Source organism: Mobula hypostoma, chromosome 1 (assembly GCF_963921235.1).
Source record: "Mobula hypostoma chromosome 1, sMobHyp1.1, whole genome shotgun sequence".
NCBI lineage: Eukaryota > Metazoa > Chordata > Chondrichthyes > Myliobatiformes > Myliobatidae > Mobula > Mobula hypostoma.
Window position 1 is genome coordinate 209,940,631 of NC_086097.1, and position 26,641 is coordinate 209,967,271.

At 41.8% G+C, this 26,641-nt stretch overlaps 1 protein-coding gene across 6 annotated transcripts in view; it reads right to left on the reverse strand.

Moving 5' to 3' along the window:
- tmem68 (transmembrane protein 68) overlaps positions 1-26,641 on the reverse strand; it is a 58,311-nt gene that overhangs the window by 17,622 nt on the left and 14,048 nt on the right. For 5 of the 6 annotated variants that reach the window (XM_063063727.1, XM_063063707.1, XM_063063746.1 and 2 more), the window contains 2 exons: positions 22,767-22,934; positions 11,273-11,466 (listed from right to left, as the gene is read on the reverse strand). In XM_063063727.1, the coding sequence (XP_062919797.1) occupies positions 11,273-11,466; positions 22,767-22,934 (362 nt within the window). The remainder of the gene's footprint in view (positions 1-11,272; positions 11,467-22,766; positions 22,935-26,641) is intronic. The other variant, XM_063063736.1, reaches the window with a different exon arrangement.

Here is a 26,641-nt window from a genome sequence, read left to right on the forward strand (position 1 = left end):
AGTCAACCTGCGCAGCAGCTTTGAATGTCCTATGGACTCGGACCCCAAGATCCTTCTGATCCTCTACACTGCCAAGAGTCTTACCATTAATACTGTATTCTGCCATCATATTTGACCTACCAAAATGAACCACCTCACACATGATTTAAAATATTGATCCTATTCAAAACTATAATAAGCTGGATCATGCTGGACTATGCTCAGTGCACAACTTTGCAAAGGAATTATATTGCCTCAAACTAAAGCCCAGATTATTATGTTGTGTAAAATAACTGAAGAGCATGAAACTTAAACCAGAAATCCTAGAGTAGCCTAACATTCTGACCAAAACAATATATCTGAGGTAATGTGAGGAGCCACAAAGAAATAAGGATAGAAATGTTGCAGCTACATAGGACCCTGGTCAGACCCCACTTGGAGTACTGTGCTCAGCTCTGGTCGCCTCACTACAGGAAGGACGTAGAAACCATAGAAAGGGTGCAGAAAAGATTTACAAGGATGCTGCCTGGATTGGGGAGCATGCCTTATGAGAACAGGTTGAGTGAACTCGGCCTTTTCTCCTTGGAATGACGGAGGATGAGAGGTGACCTGATAGAGGTGTACACGATAATGAGAGACATTGATCATGTGGACAGTCAGAGGCTTTTTCCCAGGGCTGAAATGGCTAGCATGAGAAGGCATAGTTTTAAGGTGCTTGGAAGTAGGTACAGAGGAGATGTCAGGGGTAAGTTTTTTTTTCTTTTACACAGAGTGGTGAGTGCGAGGAATGGCGGCAGTGGTGGAGGCGGATACGACAGGGTCTTTTAAGAGACTCCTGGATAGGTACATGGAGCTTAGAAAAATAGAGGGCTATGGATAAGTCTAGGTAGTTCTAAGGTAAGGACATGTTCAGCACAGCTTTGTGGACTGAAGGGCCTGTATTGTGCTGTAGATTTTTCTATGTTTCTGTGAAATGTTGGGAAGCTCTACAGTGGAATAGTCAACATTCAAAGGCATGACTAACAACACAGATACAGGCTATTCAGTCCAACTCATCCAAGCTGACCAAAATGTCCATCTAAGTTAGTCACATACGCCTGCATTCAGCCCAAATCTCCAAGCCTTTCCTTTCCATTTATCAGTTAAATGTCATCTAACTGTTGTTATTATATCTGCCTTTACCACTTTCTCTGACAGTTCATTCTGTGTGAAGCAGCTGCCCCTCAGGTCTCTTTGAAAGATTTCCATTTTAACCTTAAATTTCTTGACAAGTTCTTAAACATGTAATAACAACAATTAGAACGTGTTTAGCTAAATATCATTTAATTAAAGGCAGCTTTCTATTTTATTCTAGCTTCTAAAGGCAATGCCGCAAAAAAGTGGCACCTGCCATTAAAGACCCTCATCATCTAGGACACGCGCGCACACACGCAAACAAAAGTCCTGGGCACATATTTGTAGCTAGGGGCCTAAGACTTTTGCACAGTAATGTACTTGTCAACGTGGAGCAGACAGTGAGTATGTAAATCTGGTAGAAGCAAAGGATGTTGAGAATAGTGAGGGTGGAGCGCTGTGGAAGGGATGTGGGAGAGGAGTGCCAGGAGATGAATTCTGATGTGGGTGCAGATACACTCAGCCCTGAGACATAAGGCAAGGTCATTTGCTTCCAATCAATAGGTTTATTGATCATTACAGAATGTCTCTCCGGTGCTTCTTGCTCCCTCCTCTCTCCCTTCCCCTTTTCCCAACTATAATTCCTCACTCCCTGCCTCCTTCCCACTCTCCATCCACAATAAGAGATCTATATCAGAATCAGGTTTATCATCACTGACATATATCATGAAATTTGTTTTTTTTTTGCGGTAACAGTACAATGCAATACTTAAAATTACTACAGTACTGTGCAAAGATCTTAAACACCCTAACTATATATAAACGTGCCCAAGATACTTGCAGTAGTGTGTGTGTATATATATATATATATATATATATATATATATATACTCACTCTATTGTAATTTATAGATTTTTTTATTACATATTTGTAAAGTACTGCTGCCACAAAACAACAAATTTCACAACAAATTCTTGTGATATTAAACCCATTTCTGACTCTCAATTATAGGCTTAAAAAAGAGAAAAAAATTACATCACCAGCATGACCAGGACCAGGACTAGGATGTGGTATCCTGCAAGCACCAATGAGGCAAATACAGCATGGGATTTAACAAGCAGACGGAAATTTGGCAATAGTTCAAGAAACAGAGTATGTAATAGCTGTGACTGTAGTAACACATAGCAATCAGTGGACTACAAGATTTAACCTTTTGAATTTATTGCCATTGCATCGGGCCGCTTACTTGAAAACAAAATCTGGGCGTGAAACTTAAATCACCAGATAATGGAAGTCTCTGGTCCCTTGCTGTTTTCCAGAAGAAACTGAATGGATGCAGGACTGAAGCTGTTATATCTATGTAACATGCTGTAAGATTTCACTGCTAATATAATGGTTTCTCTGTAGCAGCAATGTTTGGGTTATGACTAGAGATTATAGGGTTTGGAATGCTGGGGCTATCCAATGAAGAAACGTTCTTTCTTGTGAGTCTGGGAAAGAGATTTTCGCTGTCTTTTGCCAGAGAGAGATGAGGACAGAAGGCACGAATGGAGAGAGTCAGTAGACTGCCGGACGGAGTGGACTTGAAGTGAGGGTCCGAAGGTCAGTGGTGATCGGAGGAGGTCGATGGTGGACGACCGGCTTATCAGTAAGCTCCAACATTGTGCAACAGACTGTTCCATGACAATAGGCCCTTTTTCTAATTTTTGTTTACTAACCATATAGTCAAAATAAGAACTATAAAGCTCAATTGTTTAATCGCATATTGTGTACTGTTTGTTATTTTGGGGTACTGATTTGTAATACAGGACACATCACGCAGCATCCACCCAAACGAGATTTCTTAAGTTTGGCCGGGCCGAGGGTTATCACCCCATATATTAAGCTGCTAGCTGAAGCGATTGTGGGGGCTATGTTCGTGATTGATTCAGTTGGATGCTGTGTGATTACCCTGAGCAATGAACCAGTGGGGTAGATATTTGAACTCCAGATGAATTGTTAGTTCACCTGTTATGTACTGTTAGAAGTTGTGATTGTGGGCGGAGGTTTGATAAAATGGCTGGCGCAGCTCTCGTTTTAATGCAGACCAGCGCTGACGTAGCAGTAGCTGGGAGCGGAGATTTCAAAGATAGAGTTTGATCGTTTCTGAGGAGCGAGGGGAAAGAGTGGTCGGATTCGGAATGTCTAATTAGTCCATGTCCACCAGTGAAGAGTGAGAATTCTGAGTTAGTATCTGCCCTTACTTCTCTGGCGAATTGATAGAAAAATCAGATTCAAAGTCCCAGCTATGGCAGGCTCCGCCTATTCGCTGGAATAACACCCACCCCTAAAGGGGAAAGGGAGTATGAGGCTTGGGCGGAGCAGTCCTCTCAGTTGCTGGATGAGTGGCAGTGCTCGGATGATGTAAAGCGGCAGAAATAGGTTGAAGGTTTGAATGGGTGGGCCGCTGACATTGTGAGAGCTGTCAGGTTGCGGTATCCCATAGCGACAGCTGTCGATGATCTGCAAGTACTGCACAACGCTTTTGGCCCAACAGGAAGTTCAATGGAGCTCATGGTGGGGATTCAGAACATGCGTCAGGAGAAGGGGAGAAGCTTTCTGCTTTTATTTTTTGGCTAGAGAGGCAGATAAATTGCTTGCAGTGCAGAGGAGTCATTCAGGCAGCTGAGGTGGATAAGTTAAGAGTCGACCAGATAGCCAGGGGCGCCCAGTCCCATGACCTGATTGCTTGGGGTCTCCAACAGTCTCATAAGATGCGCCCCCACCCCCAGCTTTTGTTGAGCTGATCAGAGAGGTACAGGAAGAGAAGAAGCGTCTGAGGCACGTGAGGGCTCCATCAGCAGGGTACAGTCATCAGTAGTAGTCCCCTGTGGTGAAGTGACCACAGATAGTCTACCTCGGGGAGCGGTAGAGGACATTGTGGTAGAGTTGAGAAGGGAGATATGTCAGCTGTTATCACAGGTGTGACCCCACCCCCCCATATGATGGAGCTGATGACAACGCGGAGGGCTGCTGGCAGCTGGTGTCATGCCAGTAGGAGAGTGAGCCCTCAGGTACTTAAGCAGAAAGAGTCATTGGGAAAACTTAGAGGAGACCCAGTGAGGGAATGGCCTGGTGTCTTGGGGGAACACGTTCCCAGCAATGTACCAAGGAACCCCTTGAAGGCTTAGTGGGTCCATGCTTCAGTGTGTCACTACGAAAAGAAGGTATTTATGCTAAAGCCATACTTGCACCAGGTCGCAGGTCCCATTGTTGTACCATTCATTTTATAACCGGTATCTGAAGCATTTACCATTGACACCATTCAGGGCACTGGAGATCTGGGGGCTTAGTGCTAGTGATTATCCATACGAAAGTTATTTGTCAGTGAAGTTGAAGTTCTTGGAGGCTGATGTGGGAGCGTCTGAGGTCCTTGATACATTTGTGCTGGTTTGTCTGGACCCTGTTGAGAAGGGTAGTGTTTCAGTTCTGGTGGGGACCAACACCCCTCTTGTGAGGAGGCTCATGGGGGCCTGCAAGGAGAAGGCTGGCAAAAGCTTTCTGGGAACATTGTCTGTGCACCTGCTGCTTAGAGCTGCTTTTGAGGAAGTGCATCAAGCCGGATACCAAATTTAGACGAAGGACTGTGTGGTTCAACCAATCGAAGACAATGGTAGTACGGCCCAGGGAAGTAGTAAGAGTGATGGGAACCCCCAAATTTCCCGGAGTACCTGAGGGTGAAGCCCTCCTAGTGGGTGCTCTGGCATACCACGAGGGGGAGTTGGGATCTCTTGCTGGGGTACTGGTGAGGCCCGAATTGCAGAAGCCCTCGGTTGTACAGACAAGCAGGATGGCAGTGATTGTCAGGAACACTACGAAGAGGGAGGTCACCTTCAAGCGGGAAATGCCCCAGTGCATTTGTTCCCGGTGACTATAATGTCTAGTGCCCCTGTGAGACATGCTGGGAGAAACTATTGGAAAAAGGGGGAAAGTTAACCGCTGAGTCATTCAACTTTGGGGACTCCCCGATTCCTGCAGATTGGAAGAGGAGGTTAGTAGAGAAGATGTTGAAGCTGGAAGGTGTCTTTTCCACTGACGAGTTTGATGTGGGTTGTTCCAAGAGCACGTGCAACACTATCCGGGTGACTGAGGATACCCCATTCAGAGAAAGGTCTTGGCGACTGACCCCTGCAGAGGTCGAGGACATTCGGCAGCAAGTGTGTAAGTTGAAGGAAGCTGGGATCATCACCGGGTCCTGAAGCCCCTATGTGTCCTCAGTAGTAGTGGCCCGAAAGAAGAATAGGAAGGTACGGATGTGTGCAGACTATAGGACTCTGAGCAGGTGCACCATCCCTGAATAGCATACTGTCCCAAGGATTGAAGACGTGCTGGCCTGCCTGAGTGGTGCGAAGGGGTTCAGTGTGCCGGACTTAAGAAGTGGCTATTACCAGATCCCCATGAATGAGACCGACAAAGAGAAAACGGCATTTATATGTCCCCTGAGATTTTTCCAATTCGAAAGGATGCCCCAAGGCATCTCAGAAGCTCCTGCAACCTTCCCGCGGGTCCTGGAGAAGATGGTGGGGGATATGAACTTGCTTGAGGTACTGGTACAGTGGCATGAAAAAGCTTGGGCACCCCTGGTCAAAATTTCTGTTACTGTGAATAGTTAAGTGAGTAGAAGATGAACTGATCTCCAAAAGTCATAAAGTTAAAGATGAAACATTCTTTTCAACATTTTAAGCAAGATTAGTGTATTATTTTTGTTTTATAACCATATAACAATTACAGCACAGAAACAGGCCATCTCGGCCGTTCTAGTCCATGCCGAACTCTTACTCTCACCTAGTCCCACCGACCTGCACTCAGGCCATAACCGTCCATTCCTTTCCTGTCCTAATATCTATCCAATTTAACTTTAAATGACAACATGACAACAATTTTGTACAATTTTAGAAAGGAAAAAGGGAAAGGAGCACCATGCAAAAGTTTGGGCACCCCAAGAGATTTGAGCTCTCAGATAACTTTTACCAAGGTCTCAGACCTTAAGTAGCTTGTTAGGGCTATGGTTTGTTCACAATCATCAGTAGGAAGGGCCAGGTTATGTAAATTTCAAAGCTTTATAAATACCCTGACTCCTCAAATCTTGTCCCAACAATCAGCAGCCATGGGCTCCTCTAAGCAGCTGCCTAGCACTCTGAAAATTAAAAGAAATGATGCCCACAAAGCAGGAGATGGCTATACAAAGATAGCAAAGCATTTTCAGGTAGCCGTTTCCTCAGTTCGTAATGTAATTAAGAAATGGCAATTAACAGGAACAGTGGAGGTCAAGTTGAACTCTAGAAGACCAAGAAAACTTTCCGAGAGAACTGCTCATAGGATTGCTAGAAAGGCAAATCAAAACTCCCGTCTGACTGCAAAGGATCTTCAGGAAGATTTAGCAGACTCTGGAGTGGTGGTGCACTGTTCTACTGTGCAGCTACACCTGCACAAATATGACCTTCATGGAAAAGGCATCAGAAGAAAACCTTTCCTGCGTCCTCCCCACAAAATTCAGCATCAGAAGTTTGCAAAGGAACATCTAAACAAGCCTGATGCATTTTGGAAACAAGTCCTGTGGACTGATGAAGCTAAAATAGAACTTTTTGGCCACAATGAGCAAAGATATGTTTGGAGAAAAAAGGGTGCAGAATTTCATGAAAAGAACACCTCTCCAACTGTTAAGCACGGGGGTGGATCAATCACGCTTTGGGCTTGTGTTGCAGCCAGTGGCACGGGGAACATTTCACTGGTAGAGGGAAGAATGAATTCAATTAAATACCTGCAAATTCTGGAAGCAAACATCACACTGTCTGTAAAAAAGCTGAAGATGAAAAGAGGATGGCTTCTACAACATGCCTCAAACACTCCTCAAAATCCACAATGGACTACCTGAAGAGGCGCAAGCTGCAAGTTTTGCCATGGCCCTCACAGTCCCCTGACCTAAACACCATCGAAAATCCGTGGATAGACCTCAAAAGAGCAGTGCATGCAAGACGGCCGAAGAATCTCACAGAACTAGAAGCCTATTGTAAGGAAGAATGGGCAAAAATCCCCCAAACAAGAATTGCAAGACTTTTAGCTGGCTACAGAAAGCGTTTACAAGCTGTGATACTTGCCAAAGGGGGTGTTACTAAGTACTGATCATGCAGAATGCCCAAACGTTTGCTTCTGGCCCTTTCCCTTTTTTGTTATTTTGAAACTGTAGAAGATGGAAATAAAATTAATCTTGCTTAAAATATTAAAGAAATGTGTCATCTTTAACTTTATGCCTTTTGGAAATCAGGTCATCTTTTACTCCCTTAGCTATTCACAGTAACTGAAATTTTGACCGGGGCACCAAAACTTTTGCATGCCACTGTATATCTGGATGACCTCATAGTATTTGGATCCACCTCGGAAGAACATGAAGCGAGGCTGCTGAAGGTGCTGGCCCACCTGAAAGCTGAAGGGTTAAAACTTGCCCTGGACAAGTGCCAGTTCTGCCAAACGTCTGTTAGCTATGTTGGGCACCCAGTTTCATGTGATGGGGTAGCTACAAACCCAGCTAAGATCAAGGCGGTTATCACTTAGCCAAGACCCCAGACTGTGAGCACTCTGCACTCCTTGGGTAAAGTGGTTACTGGTGGAGGTTTATGAAAGGCTATGCGAAAGTGAGTCACCCTTTGAATCAGCTTCTGTGCAGTTACCCTCCCTTGGGGAAGAAAGGGAGGGGAAAAAAAGGACAGGAGGGTGGAGAGTATCTTGGCCCGTCGGAGCCCTTTAGACCAAGGTGGGATGCAAAATGTGAGGAGGCCTTTCAGTCACTGAAGGAGCTGCTGACCCACCCCCCCCCCCCGACTGCCATATGTACTGCACACGATGCCAGCCGAGAGAGTGTTGGGGGTGTCCTGTCTCAGGATCAGGGCTCCAGGTTGAGGCCCATTGCATTTGTCGGCCGGAGTCTATCGCCCGCTGAGAAAAACTGACGCACAAGTTGGAATTTTTGGCGTTGAAATGGGCGGTGGTGGATAAGCTGAGTGACTACCTCTGAAGTGAGGATTGACAACAACCCCTTAACTTATATCCTGACCTCAGCAAAAATGGACGTCACAGGCCATCGGTGGTTGGCAGTGTTGTCTGCCTATGATTTCAGCCTGAAGTACTGGCCGTGAAGCAGGAACGTTGATGCTGATGCTTTATCCCAACGGGCACATGAGGGACTGGTCAGGGACAAGAAGTGGGAGAGCGTTCCTGCTCCGGGGCTGAAGGCCCTGTGTCAGTTTGCCAACCGTGAAGGCAGAGGAAAAGGAGGGGCAGGAGAGAAAGGTGGATCAATTGGGGGCTTCTGATGACGCCATCCCCCAAGTTTATTGTAACCTGACTGCTCAGAAGATAAATCAGCTGCTGAAATTGAGTTCCGGGGAAGTGGCTGCCACTCAGCGAGATGATCCAGGCATTGGTACCATTTGGGCGGCAATCGAAATGGGAGACATGGCTCAGGTGGAGAGGACGAAACATGCCTCAGTGTCCATTACTATGAGAATGGCCTCAGTTGGAGTTGAAGAACCAGATCTTATACTGGGGTCACGTCACCCCCAGACCAACCCCGGTGTTGCCAGCTGGTTCTGCCCGAGAAGTATCGGAGGAAGGCGTTGAAATCACTTCATGATGATTCTGGACATTTGGGGGTGGAAAAGACCTATGGATTGCTCAGAGACTAGTTTTACTGGCCTCGAATGAAGTCAGAGGTCGAAGAATACTGCAAGTCATGCATTCGATGCATATGGCAGAAGACACTGCCTAACGCGGGTAGCTTCCTTGTCCCACCTGCAGAGTGCAAGCCTCTGGACCTGGTGTGTTGGATTTCCTGTCAACAGAACCCGATGCCAGCAACACGGCAAATGTCTTAGTCATCACAGACCACTACACCAGATATGCTCAAGCTTTTCCTACCAAGGACCAGAGGGCGTCTACGGTGGCAAAATTGTTATGGGAGAAGTATTTCATTTATTATGTCCTTCCCAGTCGAATACATAGTGATCAGAGACTGGATTTCGAAAGCAGACTCATCCATGAGTTACTAGGCATGCTTGGAGTCGAGTAGTTGAGGACCACAGTCTAACACCTGCAGGGTGATCCCCAGCCAGAGAGGTTTAATCGGACCTTGCTAGACATGCTCGAGACCCTGGAGATCAGCAAGAAAAGCAGGTGGAGTCAACATATCAGGCATCTGGTTCACAGTTATAACTGTACATGAAATGAAGCTACTGGGTACTCACCATATCATCTGATGTTTGGGCGCAAGGCAAGGTTGCCCATTGACCTTTGTTTTGAGACTGACAAGGGTGACTTACCACCGAAGACTTATCTGAAGTATGTGTCTGACATGAGAAGAGAGTTGAAAAGGGCTTATGAATTAGCTGGTGTCACGGCTGCCAAGCAGAATCAAGGGAATAAGAGGGGGAATGATCAAAAGGTGAGGTTCTCCTGCTGGGAGACCGAGTCCTCATAAGGAATTTGGGGCTACCTGGAAAGCAAAGTTGGCTGACCGCTGGGCGGCTACGCCCTATGTGGTGGAGAGTCGGATGCCAAACCTTCCAGTTTTCCAGATGAAACCAGAGGATGGGAATGGGCCTGTCAAGATTCTCCATCGGAACCACCTGTTGCCTCTGGGTCAAGAGGTGCAGGTAGACCCAGAGCCCGACTTGGAGCCTACACCTAGTAGGAGGACTCTGCAGAAACGCAGGGCGACTACTGGGCCCCCAACAGGCGAGGTTAGACCGGCCCCCACCCCTGAGAGGGATACTGATTCGGAGGATGAGGACCTGGATGTGTGGTAACATGCTGCCTTTCGCTAACTCCCCATTGATTGAAGAAGAGACTCCCGGCCCTTCTCCCATTGAGACAGGTGAAGTGGGGGGGGGGGGAGGGAACGGGTGTTATCTGTGGGCAGCCTGGGTTGCAGCGGGACTCTGCATGGGGATGAAGTGAGGTTTGGCCACAGGACAGAGGGCTCCGAGTTGCAGGTGGCCTCGAGTGATAGATCAGGGGAGGCCTCGCCAAGTAGACTGGAAATATCCCCAGCAGGGTCAGAACCTGAAGAGTTAGATGAGGGGGTGCGGAGGTCTCAGAGAATTAGGAGAGCACCAGATAGGCTGGCTTACATAGCACCAGAGGAACAGAGTGTGTTGGGGAGCTATGTCACTGCCTTTTACACCTGGATTGGGCTTTGTGTTTTGCAGGAAGGGGTTGGCGAGGACATCACTAAATTTGGTGAGGGTAGAGTGTAACATGCTGTAAGGTTTCACTGCTAATGTAGCAGCAATGTTTGGGTTATGACTAGAGGTAATGGGGTTTGGAGTGCTGGGGCTATCCAATGAGAGAAATGTTGTTCTTTTTGTGAGTCTGGAAGAGAGATTTTCGTGGTCTTTTGCCAGGGAGAGATGAGGAGAGAAGACGCGAATGGAGAGAGCTGGTAAACTGCCGCACAAAGTGGACTTGAAGCGAGGGTCCGAAGGTCAGCAACGATCGGAGGAGGTCAATGGTGGACGACTGGCTTATCAGTGAGCTCCAACATTGTGCAATAGACTGTTTCATGAGAATAGGCCCTTTCTCTTTTTTTTTTGTTTTCTTTACTAACTATATAGTCAAAGTAAAAATTATAAAGCTCAATCATTTAATCTCATATCGCGTACTGTTTGTTACTTTGGGGTACTGATTTGTAACAGGGGACACCGCGCAGCATCCACCCAAACAAGCTTTCTTAAGTTTGGCCGGGCCGGGGGCTATCAGCCCCTATATTAAGCCACTAGCTGAAGCGAGAGTAACATCTGAATGTATGTAACATATGGAATAAGCCCTTCATTGGGACAGCTGGACTCGCTGTCCCATCCTGAAAAATCAATTGTACATTTCACTCCACAGATGCTGTTTGACCCACTGATATCTTCCAACATTTTGTCGGCTGTTCCAAATTATAGCATCTGCAGTCTCGTGTCTCCCGTGAAGGAACACGTAGACTACTTTTGGCTGGAAAGATCAGGAAACAGTAACAGCAGTGAGGGAATTCATCTTCGAGGAGAACACTGAAACAATATGGACAGACACAAAGAAAGGCAAAATCATGTTAAATGGTAAATACATTCTCCAAAAAGAGAAGGTTAGTTTAGTTATTCTCACCACTTGAGCATCAATTGCCACCTGGGCAAATCCTTTTCGTCGTCTCCAAAAGATTCTATAGGTCTCATCACTGAACAGTGCTTCCCGGACTCCACCTGGTGAGATGGCCAACAAGTGTCCATTTTTCAAAGCTTTGACACATTCCTCTTGAGGACCATGCATTACACTAAAAACTTCCAACAACAATTTAAAACCTAAAAAAACAAATTTTAAACTCTGTTAGTAATATTAACTATCAGTTATCAGAGTGACATTGAAGACAAGAAAGTGAAGAAACTGAACTATATAGTACTATAGTCTCAAAAGGGTTGATTGCTTAATACTTAGCATGGTTTTCAAAATCTACTAGTTTTCATACTCTTACTTGAAATCTTATTGTTATTTTCCAGCTGCTTGATTCATTTGACGTCATCCATCAACACTTAAATCTTGATTGATTCCAAAGGAAATTCAGCAAGGAGAAAGAATGGAGGATATTGTGCAACTGTAAAACTGAAATTGGATTCTAGGTTACACAAGAATTTGTTACTAGGATGGGTCAAGTTATAGAAGGTTCTTGAAGTATATTCTTATTCAGACGTAGAACCAATGAGTATCAACAATAGGATGAGACACAGCAAGACAGTATAACAAGTTATTGTTCTGAATGTTTTATTTGTAAGATAGAGCTGAAGAGAGCACAAAAAGCACTGAAAATAAAAAGGATAGCTTTGAAGATGAAAGCGCATATGAGTGAGGATTTCAATGGTAATAAGACAAGATGAGATAAAACTTTATTTATCCCAAAGGAAATTATTGTTGCCCAGTTGCTCAGTCAAAAATATATACTTTAAAAAATACAAAATGTAAGCATTGAGGTATGAAAAGAATAAGAAATGTGCATTAAAAAGTAATAGTACAAAATACAGAGGTGCAATGAAACCACATACTCCTATACTTAAGGAGGAGTTGTAGAGTCTTAACCACAGGGAGAAAGGATCTCCTGTGGATTTCAGTGGTGCACCTCGGTGAATCAGTCTGTGGCAAAAGGTGCTCGTCTGTTTGTCTAGTGTATCACGGAGGGAGTGAGAGGGGTTGTCCATAATGCTCTGTAGCTCCTGCATCCTCCTCTCAGACACAACCACCAGGTAATCCAGTTCCACCCCCAAAACAGAACCAGCCTTCCCGATGAGCTTACTGATCGTCAAAATAGGAGAAGATCTGATGTAAGATCCAAGTAGTATTGCCAACAGATATATGGTGGGTTTCAAGTACTTAGCTCAAAACAGACAATATGCTGATTTTCTTTAAACTTTACATTCAAGCTGAATGAATAGTATTTTTATGATGTCATTTATATACCAAAATCAGACATTTATTAAACAAAATTCATTAAGCTACAAAAGATATAAAAATTTCTTCAGATAAGCTTTAAGACATGCTCTTTAAAAAAGAGTATGTTAGAAATTTGAGACGGAAACCATATGACTGCAGATATTGTTTTAAAATGTCATGAAGTTCTCTGCTGAGATTTTCTTTCACGAAAATTATTTATCAGAATGAAAGCATTCCAGTAACATTGTAATAGTTTTGCCACAGGCAGCTGTGGAGGCCAAGACTTTACGTATATTTAAGGCAGAGGTTGATAGATTCTTGATTGGTCAGGGCATGAAGGAATATGGGGAGAAGGAAGGAGATTGGGGCTGAGAGGAAAATTGGATCAGCCATGATGAAATGGCAGAGCAGACTCAATGGGCCAAATGACTTAATTCTGCTCCTATATCTTATGGTCTTAGGGTCTACATTCACTACAGGCATAGAACACATATTTGCAGCATCACTCAATGTAAAGTTCTCAAAAAAATTTTGGGTAAAATATTGGGGTTGCTACAGTTTATTAATACCAGAAAATGGACTACATCTTTAAGCAGTCGGTCAATTATAGTCATCATCATTATCATTAAGTGCTGTGTTGTTTGATGCAGGCGATCATAGTCTCATGACCATTACTGTTCTTGGCAAATTTCTCGGCACAAGTGGCTTGCCACTTACCCTGATTTTGGTTGGGGGGGGGTGTTGGTAATTATTAATTTATTCATTTATCAATTATAGTACATCTTTAAACAATTATGGAAAATTGATGATAAAGACCTGCTGACAATATCTGGACATAATACCTGAGGTTTTGTTTGTTTAAAAAAAACACAAAGTACAGATAATAATATATTGACTACATTGAAAAGTGAATTGAAAATAGTTATTTCTCTGTCAACACTCCACCCAACAAAGACCACAAACTGAAGACCCACTCTGATTCTGCCAATTTTGTTGCCTTCCCAGCCATTTGACTGCAATTTCATACCAGCTGTGTAAATACCAGCATAGAGAGGGAGCGGAGATCAATTAATTCAAATGATCAACTTCCCTTCTGATGTAGCGGTGATAATGAATTCTCCTTAAATTAGTGATCATAACTGTCAACTCAAGCAGATTTTTCAAAATTAGTGGCATTTAAAGTTCAATTCAATAGATATACTTGAAATAAGAAAGAAATAGAGTAGGATACAGAGCCACAGATTGATTCCCAAAGTAAACAGATTTTGTACAGGCAACACACATCAAAGTTGCTGGTGAACGCAGCAAGCCAGGCAGCATCTGTAGGAAGAGGTGCAGTCAACGTTTCAGGCAGAGACCCTTCGTCAGGACGAAGGGTCTCGGCCTGAAACGTCGACTGCACCTCTTCCTACAGATGCTGCCTGGCCTGCTGCGTTCACCAGCAACTTTGATGTGTGTTGCTTGAATTTCCAGCATCTGCAGAATTCCTGTTGTTTAGATTTTGTACAGGATTCACTTTTGCTTTTCCAAGAAGTGTGCAGCATGGAAATGTACTGATGCACTAGTTGAAGCCAAGTTTGCAATCTGGAATATATTTTTTGTTTTGTTTAATGTGAAGCAGTGGAGATTCACGATGTCATTGACTCGAAACATCAGCTCTGCTTTCTTCCCCACAGACGCTGCTTGACTGCTGAGCACTTACAGCCATTTGCTTTCATTTCAGAACTTCCAGCATATGGAGGTTTTTATAAAAATCTTCAGCAAATAACGTGCTCCTTAGTCAATGTTGGGAGTTTACAGGGTAAACCTTAACTACCTTAAAAAGCTGATGGGATTTCAGTTAACATCTTATCCTCAACTTTTTTTTAAATCTATGAGCAAAACATCAGTCTACATTCAAGTCCACATGATTGTTATGCTCATGCTTCTGCAGTGAATGCTATCCACAATACTTGGATTCAGTGTATTCAACTGAGATAGAGTTGGACATCGGAAACAGGAAATAATTAACCAATGTTTTCTGTCAATGATGGTCTGAGAGTGGTGAATCTGTGGAATTCTCTGCCACAGGAAACAGTTGAGGCCAGTTCATTGGCTATATTTAAGAGGGAGTTAGATATGGCCCTTGTGGCTACGGGGATCGGGGGTATGGAGGGAAAGCTGGTGCAGGGTTCTGAGTTGGATGATCAGCCATGATCATAATAAATGGCGGTGCAGGCTCGAAGGGCCGAATGGCCTACTCCTGCACCTATTTTCTATGTTTCTATGTCTCCTCTATATACTTCATAGATTCACTGATGTCAACTTACAAACCAGAAATGTACTGATCCAAATAGTGAGCTCCTGCATCACAGGAAGCCCTTGCATAATTCAGTCTTGCACGTGGTCATAACACATTATGTCCCGGCCCATGAAATAGATGAAAAAAGCTTGCAGCAAAAGAATGCACATCTCCACACAAAGTTGAATGACAAATCTGTCAAGGTGCTTGAAAATATCCCTTATATTGGTATTTGAAAACTTATAATTTAATGCAAAAATGAAAAATTTCAAAACCCCAAAATACAAGCAAACATTATTAAAGTCTGATGTTTACCATTATCCCTCAACAATGGCTCCTCTTCCATTGAAACACAGATTTGCTATCACTGTCTAACCTGCTACAGGCTCAGCAAGAACCTTCCAAGTGTCATGGAAATACAGCACGTCTGAATTCCATGACAGGAGTATCTTAAGAGTGCAAGCCACATAACCCACACGAGGGACAATTAGCAACTTTGTGATATCTGTATTCATGCGGGAATCTCAAATGGTGTCATTTAGGGCAAAATACTGGCAATTCAGTGAAGAGCTGATAGTCCTTCAAGACAACTTCTGAAGAAATACTTTGGGAGAAGACTTTGGGCCAAGCCTACTTAAGGCTATAAATTACATTGATCCATTGCACTTACAAAGGAGTTATTCAAAGAAAACTTACTAACATATACTTAATAACAAGAAACATTTTCTTAGGTGGAATACCAAATCTAGTGTAAAGTAAATGCAAGGAAAGTATGAAAATCAGATTTATTATCATTCACACATGATGTGAAATGTATTACTTTGTGGTAGCAGTACAATGCAAAGACAAAAAAACCCACCTATAATTTAGTTCAGAGTTCAAAGTAAATTTACTATCAAAGTAGATACATGTTACCATATACAACCCTGAAATTCACCTTCTTGCAGGCATACTCAATAAAGCCAATAACCATATTAGAAGACCAGACCAACAGGGCAGATAAGAGTGTGCAAAAGCCAACAAACTGTGCAAATACAAAATTTAAAAAAATAATAAAAAAATAAACAAACAATAAATATTGAGAACATGAGATAAAGAGATGAATTCTTGAAAATGAATTCATAGGTTGTGGCAACAGTTCAGTGATGGGACAAGTGAAGTTGACTGACGTTATCCACTCTGGTTCAAGAGCCTGATGGTTGAGGAATAATAAGTCTTCTTGGACCTGGTGGTGTGAGTCCTGAGGCTCCTGTACCTTCCTGGACGCAGCAGTGAGAAAAGAGCATAACCTGGGTGGTGGGAGTCCCTAATGATGGATGCTGCCCAAGTAGATGGGCTTCACCCACGATGGACTGGGCCATATCCACTATTGTTTGTTGGATTTTCCATTCAAAGGCATTGGTGTTTCTATACCAGGATGTGATACAGCCAGTCAATATGCTCTCCACCACACACCTAGAGAAGTTTTAGATACCACGCCAAATTTTCGCAAACTTCTAAGAAAGTAGAGGCACTGTCATGCTTTCGTCATAATTGTACTTACATGCTGGACCCATATAAATACAAATAAAAATAGTGCAAAAAATGGAAAAGCAGGGTGGCATTCATGGGCCACTTAAAAAGCTGATGGACAAGGGAAGAAGCTGTTCTGAATTTGTGGAATTATGGAAATCAGGTCGTCAGATTCCAGTACCTCTTCCCTGCTGGTATAATGAGAAGGTGGAATGTCTCATCTACTGAGGGTCCTTAATGATAGATGCGACCTTCTTGAGGCACTACCCTTGATGGTGAGGAGGGTTGTGCCCATGATGGAGTCAATAACTTCTGAAGCATCTCACTATCCCATGCATTGGAGGCTCCATACCAGGCTCTAATGCAACTAGTCAGAATGCAATCCATTGTACATTGTGTGACAAGAATACACATAGATTAAGATGTAGCTGGCCTGGGCTGGCACCAGTGGAATCAGCAGTTGGTCTGCCATCTGTCTTCAGGAGAGAGAGAGATAAGGAGAACAATGGAGCAGCATTTGGAGATGTTAATGAAGGAAGGAGAGCTGGCAAGAGCGGCTCCCCCTTTGAACCCTGAACTGTTTGAAGTGATGGACAGGTGATACCCCAGCAGGGGGATAAAAAGAGACAGGTTCGCTAAGGCAGGACACGCACGACACCAGAGGTAACAAGACCCTGGAAAGCGGTGCGTCTCTCACAAGTCGGTGGGAAGTACCGGGCCATAAACGCACAGGGTGGAAAGGCACGATCGGCGGGAACCTGGTGTGTGTCCACCCTTGCCTGGGTGCCAGGTTCACCACAGGGAAACGATCGTATCTGGAAACGGAGGGGTCACGGTTGGTGACCTCAGATGACATCACAAAGGACTCGCCCGTAAGCTGACTGCGAAAGGTCTGTGTGGAAGCCTTGAATATTCATTCGTTTTTGCTCTCTCTCTCCTTGCCCCCACTGTCCATCACCACGGCAGCGATTACTGCAAACTGAACTGAACTAAATTGAACCGAACTTTGCGTCACTTTGAAACTGGTCATTTACCCCTAGACAACGATAGAGCTTGATTGATCCTGTTATCTGAATTCTGTGTACATGTATGTTTATCATTGCTGAACTGTTGCATTCATTATCCTTTTGATTAGAGTACTGTGTTGCTTGTTTCTTTAATAAAACTTTCTTAGTTCTAGTAATCCAGACTCCAACTGAGTGATCCATTTCTGCTGGTTTGGCAACCCAGTTACGGGGTACGTAACAATTGGTAGAAATTTCTATGAGTCTTTGTGGTGGCATACCAAATTTCACAAACTCCTGCAAAGTAGAGCTGCTGGCGTGCTTACTTTGTGATCATATTGATGTGTTGGACCCTGGATAGATTCTCTGAAATGTTGATGCCCGGAAACTTTAAGCTGTTCACCATTTCCACTGCTAAGCCCTCAATAGTGACTGGCTGGTGTGTGTTCTCCTGACTTCCCCTTCCTGATGTCCGCAATCAGTTTCTTGGTCTTGCTGATGTTGAGTGTGCAGTTTTTGAGACATCATTCAACCCCCAACTGATGTATCTCACTCCTCACCACCATCTGAGATTCCACAAACTACATTGGTGGCATTGGCGAGTTTATAGACGGCATTTGAGCTGTCCTTAGCCACAGAGTCATGAGTGAAGAGAGATTGGAGCAGTGCACTCAGCACACATCCTCGAGGTGCAACAGTGTTTGATAGTGAGAAGGAGTTGTTATGACCTATCCACATTGACTGAGGTTTCCTAACAAGGAAGTTGATGATCCAACTGCAGAGGGAGGTACAGAGGCCTAGGTTTTGAAACTTAGTTGTTGGTACTGAAGGAATAATTGTGTTGAATACCAAACTACAATTGATAAATAGTAGTCTGATGTATGTCTTATGGTTGTATCGGTGCTCCAAAGTAGTGGACAGCCAGTGAGCAGTATTTTGCTATTGCACTTCATGCAGCCATTTGTCTTTACTGCTATTTCTGCTTCTCTGAAGCAACATAAACAAGGTTCACAACTTCTTCAGAAAACTATCACAACTCCATTGCCTTTCTAAACATCTATGAATGTGAGCAAACTAGAAAAAAAATTCAGGTGCACTAACCCATAAAGCATTTTGATGACAAAAGGAGATTTAAGTTAATACTCTTTCATGAAAGCGTCAAGAAACAGAAATCATCTAAGCCAAAATTGTGTGAATTAGTACAATTGATGTCAACATTTTCCTCATAACTCATGCCACTGCACCGCTGGCATCTGTAGGAAATCGCCATGAATTAATCCTTAGCTTGGGGAAGGTGGTATATAATTGAAATAATGAAAACCTTCAGCAGATTATCTTGAAAGCAGTAGAGATCACGGAGGAAATTCACAACCAATGTTACAACACAGGCTGCATTTAATTAAGAAAAAAATTTCCTGGGAGACAGAAGGTGCCATATTCCTACACCAAAATGTTCCAGTATTTCTGCTTTTTATTTTTAACACAACAGACCAGTTTTCATGATTCTACATTTGCTAGGGTAAACATTCTGTCAAGCTTTCTATTTTGCTATATGTGCTTTATCTTTTTTTTAAAGTGACACTCCAAAAATATTTATTTTGAATGGGAAACCAATCTTTCCCTTATTTAGAAAAGGATACTTTGTTGTATCCTTTGTTATACATTTGAAGAAAAAAGTATTCAGCTTCAGACTGGTTAAAGTATTCTGAAAAATTATCTTTGGTTGAAACCATTAGAATTCTGCTTTTGTGTTATGTTTCTTGTGTGCTTGTAATTAGACAACACATTTACAAGCTCATCATAAGTTAGGAAAAGTCAAAAGAATTGCTGAGTTCAATATGTTGTTAACAATTGGAAAACAGATCTACACAGGAGAGGTGGTTAACACAACAAAGCTGAAAGAATATCGATCTTAAAAATTGCTCAAATATAATTGCATCAGTTTTGCAGAAAGCAGACAGGAATTGTTCCTAGCTTGAAAAGCGCAACCAGTATAATTCCTAAATATTTAACTGCTTTCACTTTTCTTCAAATTTGTCTTGAATTTATTACTGGATGTATTAGCATTTGAAAGATTAAAAAGGCTAACAAGGTTATTACTAGGGCTTGAGAAATTTAGGATTATAAAGGTTTGGCTCAATGGGGGTGCTTAAGAACAGGAAAATGAGAGAACATTTGATTGTGCCCAAAATTGTGAGAACCCTCTACCAAATGAACCTTAACAGAACTGCCAATAACCTGATGGCATAGGCTTAAATTTATTCAGATAGTTAGTTGAACAATTCTTTTGCCCCACTTGAAGTTCAGTGAGTATGGGATTCTGGAAAGCTCAGACTGAAAGGACTGTGGAAGCAGTTACTTCTCTCACATTTAACAATTATTTGAATAAGCACCTGACGTTCCAAAAGTCTCAGGGCCAAGAAATGGGAAGTGGGATTAATTTGAAGGGGACATTTTTGGGTGGTTTGGATACAAAGGCTTCCTTTTGTACTGCAAATTTCTATCAAGTTATGATAATAACTTCCTTAAAGAGATCTTGGCATATTGACTCCTTATAACCTATTTTCTCATCATATTGCTTTCAACAGATTTGGAGAAATATTGTGACCAATATCAAAGAAGATACTAAAAGATTTTTTAAGTATATAAAGGGTAAAAAACAGTTGAGGGTAGATATAGGACCAATAGGAAATGATGCCTCGTGATGCTGGAGATATTGTAATGAGAGACGCTGAGATGGCAGAGGAACTGAATGTGTATTTTGCATCAGACTTTACAGTGGAAGACACTGCAGTATACCAGACATTCAAGAGTGTCAGGGAAGTGAAGTATGTGCAGTGAAAATTATGACTAAGAAGGTGCTCAGGAAGCTTAATGGTCTGAAGGTGGCTAAATCTCCTGGACCTGATGGAATGCACCCTCGGGTTCTGAAGGAAGTAGCTGGAGAGATTGCAGAGGCATTAACAATGATCTTTCAAGAATTGACAGATTCTGGCATTGTACCGAATGACCGCAAAATTGCAAATGTTACTCCACTATTTAAGAAGGGTGGGAGGCAGCAGGAAGGAATCTATATACCTGTTAGCCTGACATCAGTGGTTGGGAAGTTGTTGGAATTGATTGTTAGGGATGGGATTACAGAGTACCTAGAGGGACACAACAAGATAGGCCAAAGCCAGCATGATGTCCTGAAAGGAAAATCCTGCCTGACAAACCTACTGCAATTCTTCGAGGAAATTAAAGGCAGTGTAGACTAAGGAGATGCATTAGATGTGGTGTACTTGGATTTTCAGAAGGCCTTTGACAAGGTGCCGCACATGAGGCTGGTTAGCAAGATAAGAACCCATGGAAGTTACTAGCATGGGTAGAGCATTGGCTGATCAGCAGAAAATAGAGAGTGGGAATAAAAGGATCCTATTCTGGCTGGCTGCCAGTTACTAATGGAGTTCCACAAGGATTGGTGTTGGGACCACTACTTTTTATGATGTATGTCAATGATTTGGACTATGGGATTAATAGATTTATGGCTAAATTTGCTGATGATACAAAGGTAGGTGGAGGAGCAGATAGTGCTGAGGAAACAGACAGCCCGCAGAGAGACAGAGATAGTTTAGGGGAATGGGTAAAGAAGCGGCAAATGAAATACAATGTTGGAAAGTGTACGGTCATGCACTTTGCTGGAAGAAATAAACAGGCAGACTATTATTTAGATGGGGAGAGAATTCAAAATGCAGAAATGCAAAGGGACTTAGGAGTCTTTGTGCAGGATACCGTAATGGTTAATCTCCATGTTGAGTCGGTGGTGAAGAAGGCGAATGCAATGTTGGCATTCATTCCTAGAGGTACAGAATGTAAGAGCAGGGATGTGATGTTGAGGCTCTATTGATAAAGTTTAAGGGAATGGGGGAATTCTCAGATTCCCGTAAACAATGGATTCAGTACTGTCTATGTCTGTGACTGCAGTGTGTTTGAACAATGTCTCACAGCTGCTTTCTTTGGAGCAAGAGAAGGGTTAAAATTTGCCCAGATCCACACAAGAGGTCTCTGGGCTTTACACACCTTTCGATTTTAACAAAAACCAGTACCTGATGGAAATTAGACAGAACATTCCTTTCTTAATTAAAGCATAAATTTGACGGCTGTTCTTATCTTTGTCATTAAGTTGTGGCTCCAGCAGACCAGGTAGGACATTCCTTTCTTTAATTAAGGTGGCTGGAGTGACTAAAAAATTGATTGTACTTTTGTATCAATAGTTCATTGACTTGATGGGAATAGTTATCAAACTGATTGTTCTCTGTATCAGTAGTCCATTGACTTGGCCTGAATGGTTATCAAACTGATTGTCCTTTTGTATCGATGGCTTTATAACTTCTGACAATTCTGACATCAGGCAGTGAACTTGTAGAACCATCGGGGAGATGAAAAAGATTCTCTCCCTGATGTCGGGTCCAAGTTTACTCACCGGCTGAGCTCAAAGAAATAAACGGGTGAAAAGATAAGTAACGATCTTTTTGTGCTGTCGTTATTTGATCCAGCAAAGTTACGTTTACACTACAAGGCACTCGTGAGACTACACTTGGAGTATTGTGTGCCGTTTTGGGCTTCTTATTTTAGAAAGGATATACTGACATTGGAGAGGGTTCAGAGAAGATTTCCGAGAATTATTCCAGAAATGAAAGGGTTACCATATGAGGAATGTCTGGCAGCTCTTGTATTCCCTGGAGTTCAGGAGAATGAGGGGGGAACTCACAGAAACATTCCGAATGTTAAAAGGCCTGAACAGATTAGATATGGCAAAGCTATTTCCCATGGTAGGGGAGTCCAGGACAAGAGGGCACGACTTCAGGACTGAAGGACGTCAATTTAGAACAGAGATGCAGGGAAATTACTTTAGTCAGAGGGTGGTAAATCTGTGGAATTTGTTGCCACGAACATCTGTGGAGGCCAAGTCATTGTGTGTATTTAAGGCAGATAGCTAGATTCTTGATTAGCCAGGACATCAAAGGGTACGGGGAGAAGGTAGGGGAGTGGAGATGACTGGAAGAATTGGATCAGCCCATGATTGAATGGTGGAGCAGACTCAATGGGCCGAATGGCCTACTTCTGCTCCTATATCTTATGATCTTATCACAATATTTGAAATTTATCAGGCTATATCAAATTCAAGCTTAACCATGCCATTATTTTCTATACATTTCAAAACAAAAATTAGAACAGGAAACAGTTAAAATATACAGGCTTGGTATATTGATATTAGTATGACAATTTACATTTCATGTATAGTAATTTCAGCTTCTGTAAAATAAGTGCCAGTGACGTTATACTGTATCGTTTGTAAACCATAAAAATCCAGCAAGAATGAACAGAAATAGAAGAAATGTACCTGGTAACTTAAAAAGGAAATGGTCAGCTACAGAATGGCAGGTTCTTCCTTTCTGGATAATTACTCGAGCTAAGAAATAGTAATAGTCCACAGGTATGGCTCCATGATAATAAACAATCAGGGCAGGTCCTGCATGAGGGATTTTTTCCAATCCGTGAACTTCATAACCTAAGGAAAAGTGGTAAAGAGTTAGTTTAAATGGTAAAGGATTCATGCATTTTATGGTAGAGAGTACAAAATTATACAAGCTACAGTATAATTATGTTATTTTATGTTGACTGTTCAAAAAAGAAAATTGCTAAAGATTCTGATTACAGCAAACATTCAGTCATATAAGCTAGAAAAAGCAAATGAGCATTAAACTGCTGTCTGAAATCTTCCATCTGTCTCTAACCTACCAGCTGATCTATGTACCTCCACGTTCTTAAGACATTATCCTTTCCTTCTACAATTCTACCCTTCTTCATGTAGTCAAGCTTATTTAACAAACCGCAGACGTCATTATCCAAGTCATTTATATGAACAAATAATTATTTTCATACATTAGTCTTATTATCAATTTCTTAGTTTTAGATGCATTGTTCCCATTTAAACTTGCCAAGCAAATCAAGAAAGCAGTGCCTACTATATATTAATTTATAATTATCCAAGTATATGAAGAATTTACCACTGCAAGGTGAAAATGCATCAATCACCTCTCTTTAGTGGATGATGGTTATGGGTATAACAAACCCATTACTTTAACCAAAGTTCAAAATAAATCTATTTTCACTATATACAACTCTCAGATTCATTTTCCTGTGGGTATACTCAGCAAATCTATAGAATAGTAACTATAACAGGACTAATGAAAGACAACAAACTATGCAAATACAATATAAACAAATAAATAGCAATAAATAACGAAAACTGGAAATAATAAGATAAAGAGTCCTTGAAGTGAGATCATTGGTTGTGAGAACATCTCACTGGATGGGCAAGTGAGTGTAGTTATCCCTTTTGATCAAGAGCCTGATGGTTGAGGGGTAGTAACTGGTCTTGACCTGGTGGTGTGAGTCCTCAGGCTCCTCTACCTTCTACTTGATGGCAGCAGCAAGCAAAGAGCATGGCCTGGGTGGTGAGGATCTCTAATAATGGATACTCCTTGTCTACAACAGCTTTCCATGTAGATGTGCTCAATGGTTGGAAGGACTTTACCTGTGTTTAAGCCTAAATGCCTGAAACCACGGTGAGCAAAACAATTATGAATTTTCTTACTGCTTATTGCTCATCAACTATCAGTGATAAAAATCACTGCTTTTTGAACACAAACACACATAACTGGCGCTATTTAAAAACTGTTCATTCTAAGCACAGTGTACTGTTTAATTGATACACAAGTGCACATAACTGACACCGGTTAGAAACTTCAGCAACAGTCTCCTGTCAGAATTAAGTGACACTGTGTCGCAAATAAAAGAAATGAATCCCGGCTAATTTCTCGACCAGTTTTTGTTCTTTAAGAGTTGTTCCAATAACCGGAATCCACTGTATATACAGTATATAAAAAATATATATGTTCATTGCCCGATCAGAAATCTGTTGGCAAAAGGGAAGATGATGTTCCTAAAACATTGACTGTGTGTCTTCAGTTTCCTGCTCGTCCCTCCTGATAGCAGCAATGAGGACAATACGTGCCCTGTGTTATTGGGTCCTTAATGATAGATGCTGCCTTTTTGTGGCATTGCCTTTTCTTTTCAACATTTTTATTAGTTTCTACATAGAAGAATACAGGGTACAAGAAAGCATATATAAAAAGTCACAAAAGATAAGAAAAAACTACCAATTACATTATATCTATTCATAATAACAATCTCATTACCTAGTATTCACGTAGGTTAGTCAATAGTTATATTGAAATATACTAATTTATTACAAAAAAAAAGTCTAACCCCTACCAAGACTGAAGCTGTTTATTAAGGAGAAAAAAAGGCAAAATACCTTCTCGTATAGTAAAAATCAATAATAGCCAACATCTAAATTTAAACAACGAATTGAGGGTTTTGAAAGTTTTGAAAATAATTCGGAAAGGGTCCCCACAATATTTGAAAGTCTTGACGAGATTCAGAAATTGAACAACGAATCTTGTCTAAATCTAAGCATGACATAACATCGCATAACCATTGAGCATGAGTAGGAGGAGAAACATCTTTCCATTTAAACAAAAGCACCCTCCTAGCTATAAGAGAGCTAAAGGCCAAAATATGTAAATCAGATGTCTTCAGCTTGATATCTTGTCCTGCAACAATACCAAATAGGGCCATCAGAGCATTAGGCTTAAAATTGACTTTGAAAAGTATAGAAAAAGTTTGAAAAACTTCCCTCCAATATTTTTCAAGACATGGACAAGTCCAAAACATATGAATTAATGAAGCTTCTCTCCATTATTACATCTTTCACAGTGGGGAGATATATCTGAATAAAAACGAGATAGCTTATCTTTAGTCATATGGGCTCTATGTACCACCTCAAATTATATGAGGGAACAGCAAGCACATAGTGATGAAGTATTAACCAGTTTAAAAATTTCATACCAAGTTTCCCCAGATATTGATGTCTGTAAATCTTGTTCCCAGAGATTCTTAATTTTGTCTAAAGGAACATTCCTCGTCTCCAATAACATACCATAAATATTAGATATTGAACCGTTATGAAAAGTTGTCAAATTAAAAATTACATCTAGTAAGTTCTTACCTGAGCTTATAGGAAATGTGCATAATTGAGATCTTAGAAAGTCTCTGATTTGTAGATATCTAAAAAAGTGAGTTTTGGGTAAGCTATATTTAGTTGACAATTGCTCAAATGAAAAAAGATTTCCTCCAACAAACAGATCCCCAAAACATTTAATACTCAACCAGTCCATTCTTTAAAAATTAAATCAGTCATGGAGGGTTTAAAAAAAAATTAGAATAAATGGGACTAGAAAGGGAAAATCTCAATAAACCAAAATGTTTTCTAAATTGTATCCAGATCCTGAGTATGTTTAACTATTAGATTATCAGTTAGTTTACTTACAAATAAAGGAAGTGAGGATCCAAGAAGAGAAATAATAGAAAATTTATTAACAGTGTTAGTTTCTAAAGAAACCCATACCAGACAGTCTACACGATTAAATATAATATAGCCAAAATGTAAGATATTGTATATTAACTGCCTGTGGCGGCTCGCCCATGCAGCAAGTGAACCGGCTACAGCAGTCGCTGGCGAGCCCACAGCCAGCGGCAACCAAGAGGACTGTGAGTGCGGGGCAGACCTCGGCCCGGAAGCCGACGTTGCTTCTGCCCCGCAAAAAGCGGGGGTTGATGGGAGCGGGTTACTTAAGTACGCGCCAATTCAAACAGTGAACAGTTCAACCCGACCCTGCTTTATATATAATTTTTTTTTATTAAATTTTCAAAAAGAATACATGAAAAGATAAAATCTACCCCCTCCTCCCCTTAACCCTCCCCCCCCCATATATAGTCCTACCTAAAAGAAAAAAAAGAAAAAAAAAAGAAGAGCCACCTGGGTATTGGAAGGTTTCCACACGCTCCATGGGATTCAAAATAAATTTGGTATAATTATTCGTTACTTTCCCCAAGTAACCAAATTCTTTGTCGGAGCACTTAAATATGACATCCTATCTTTTGTAAATAAGGGCGCCAAATATTCAAGAATGTTACATAATTATCTCTTAAATTATAAGTAATTTTTTCAAGTGGAATAGAACTAGCCATTTCATTATTCCAACGATCCATACTTAAATACGAATCAGATTTCCAAGTAACTGCTATAGTCTTCTTAGCTACTGCCAATGCAATTTTTATAAATTCTTTCTGATATTTATTCAATTTAAG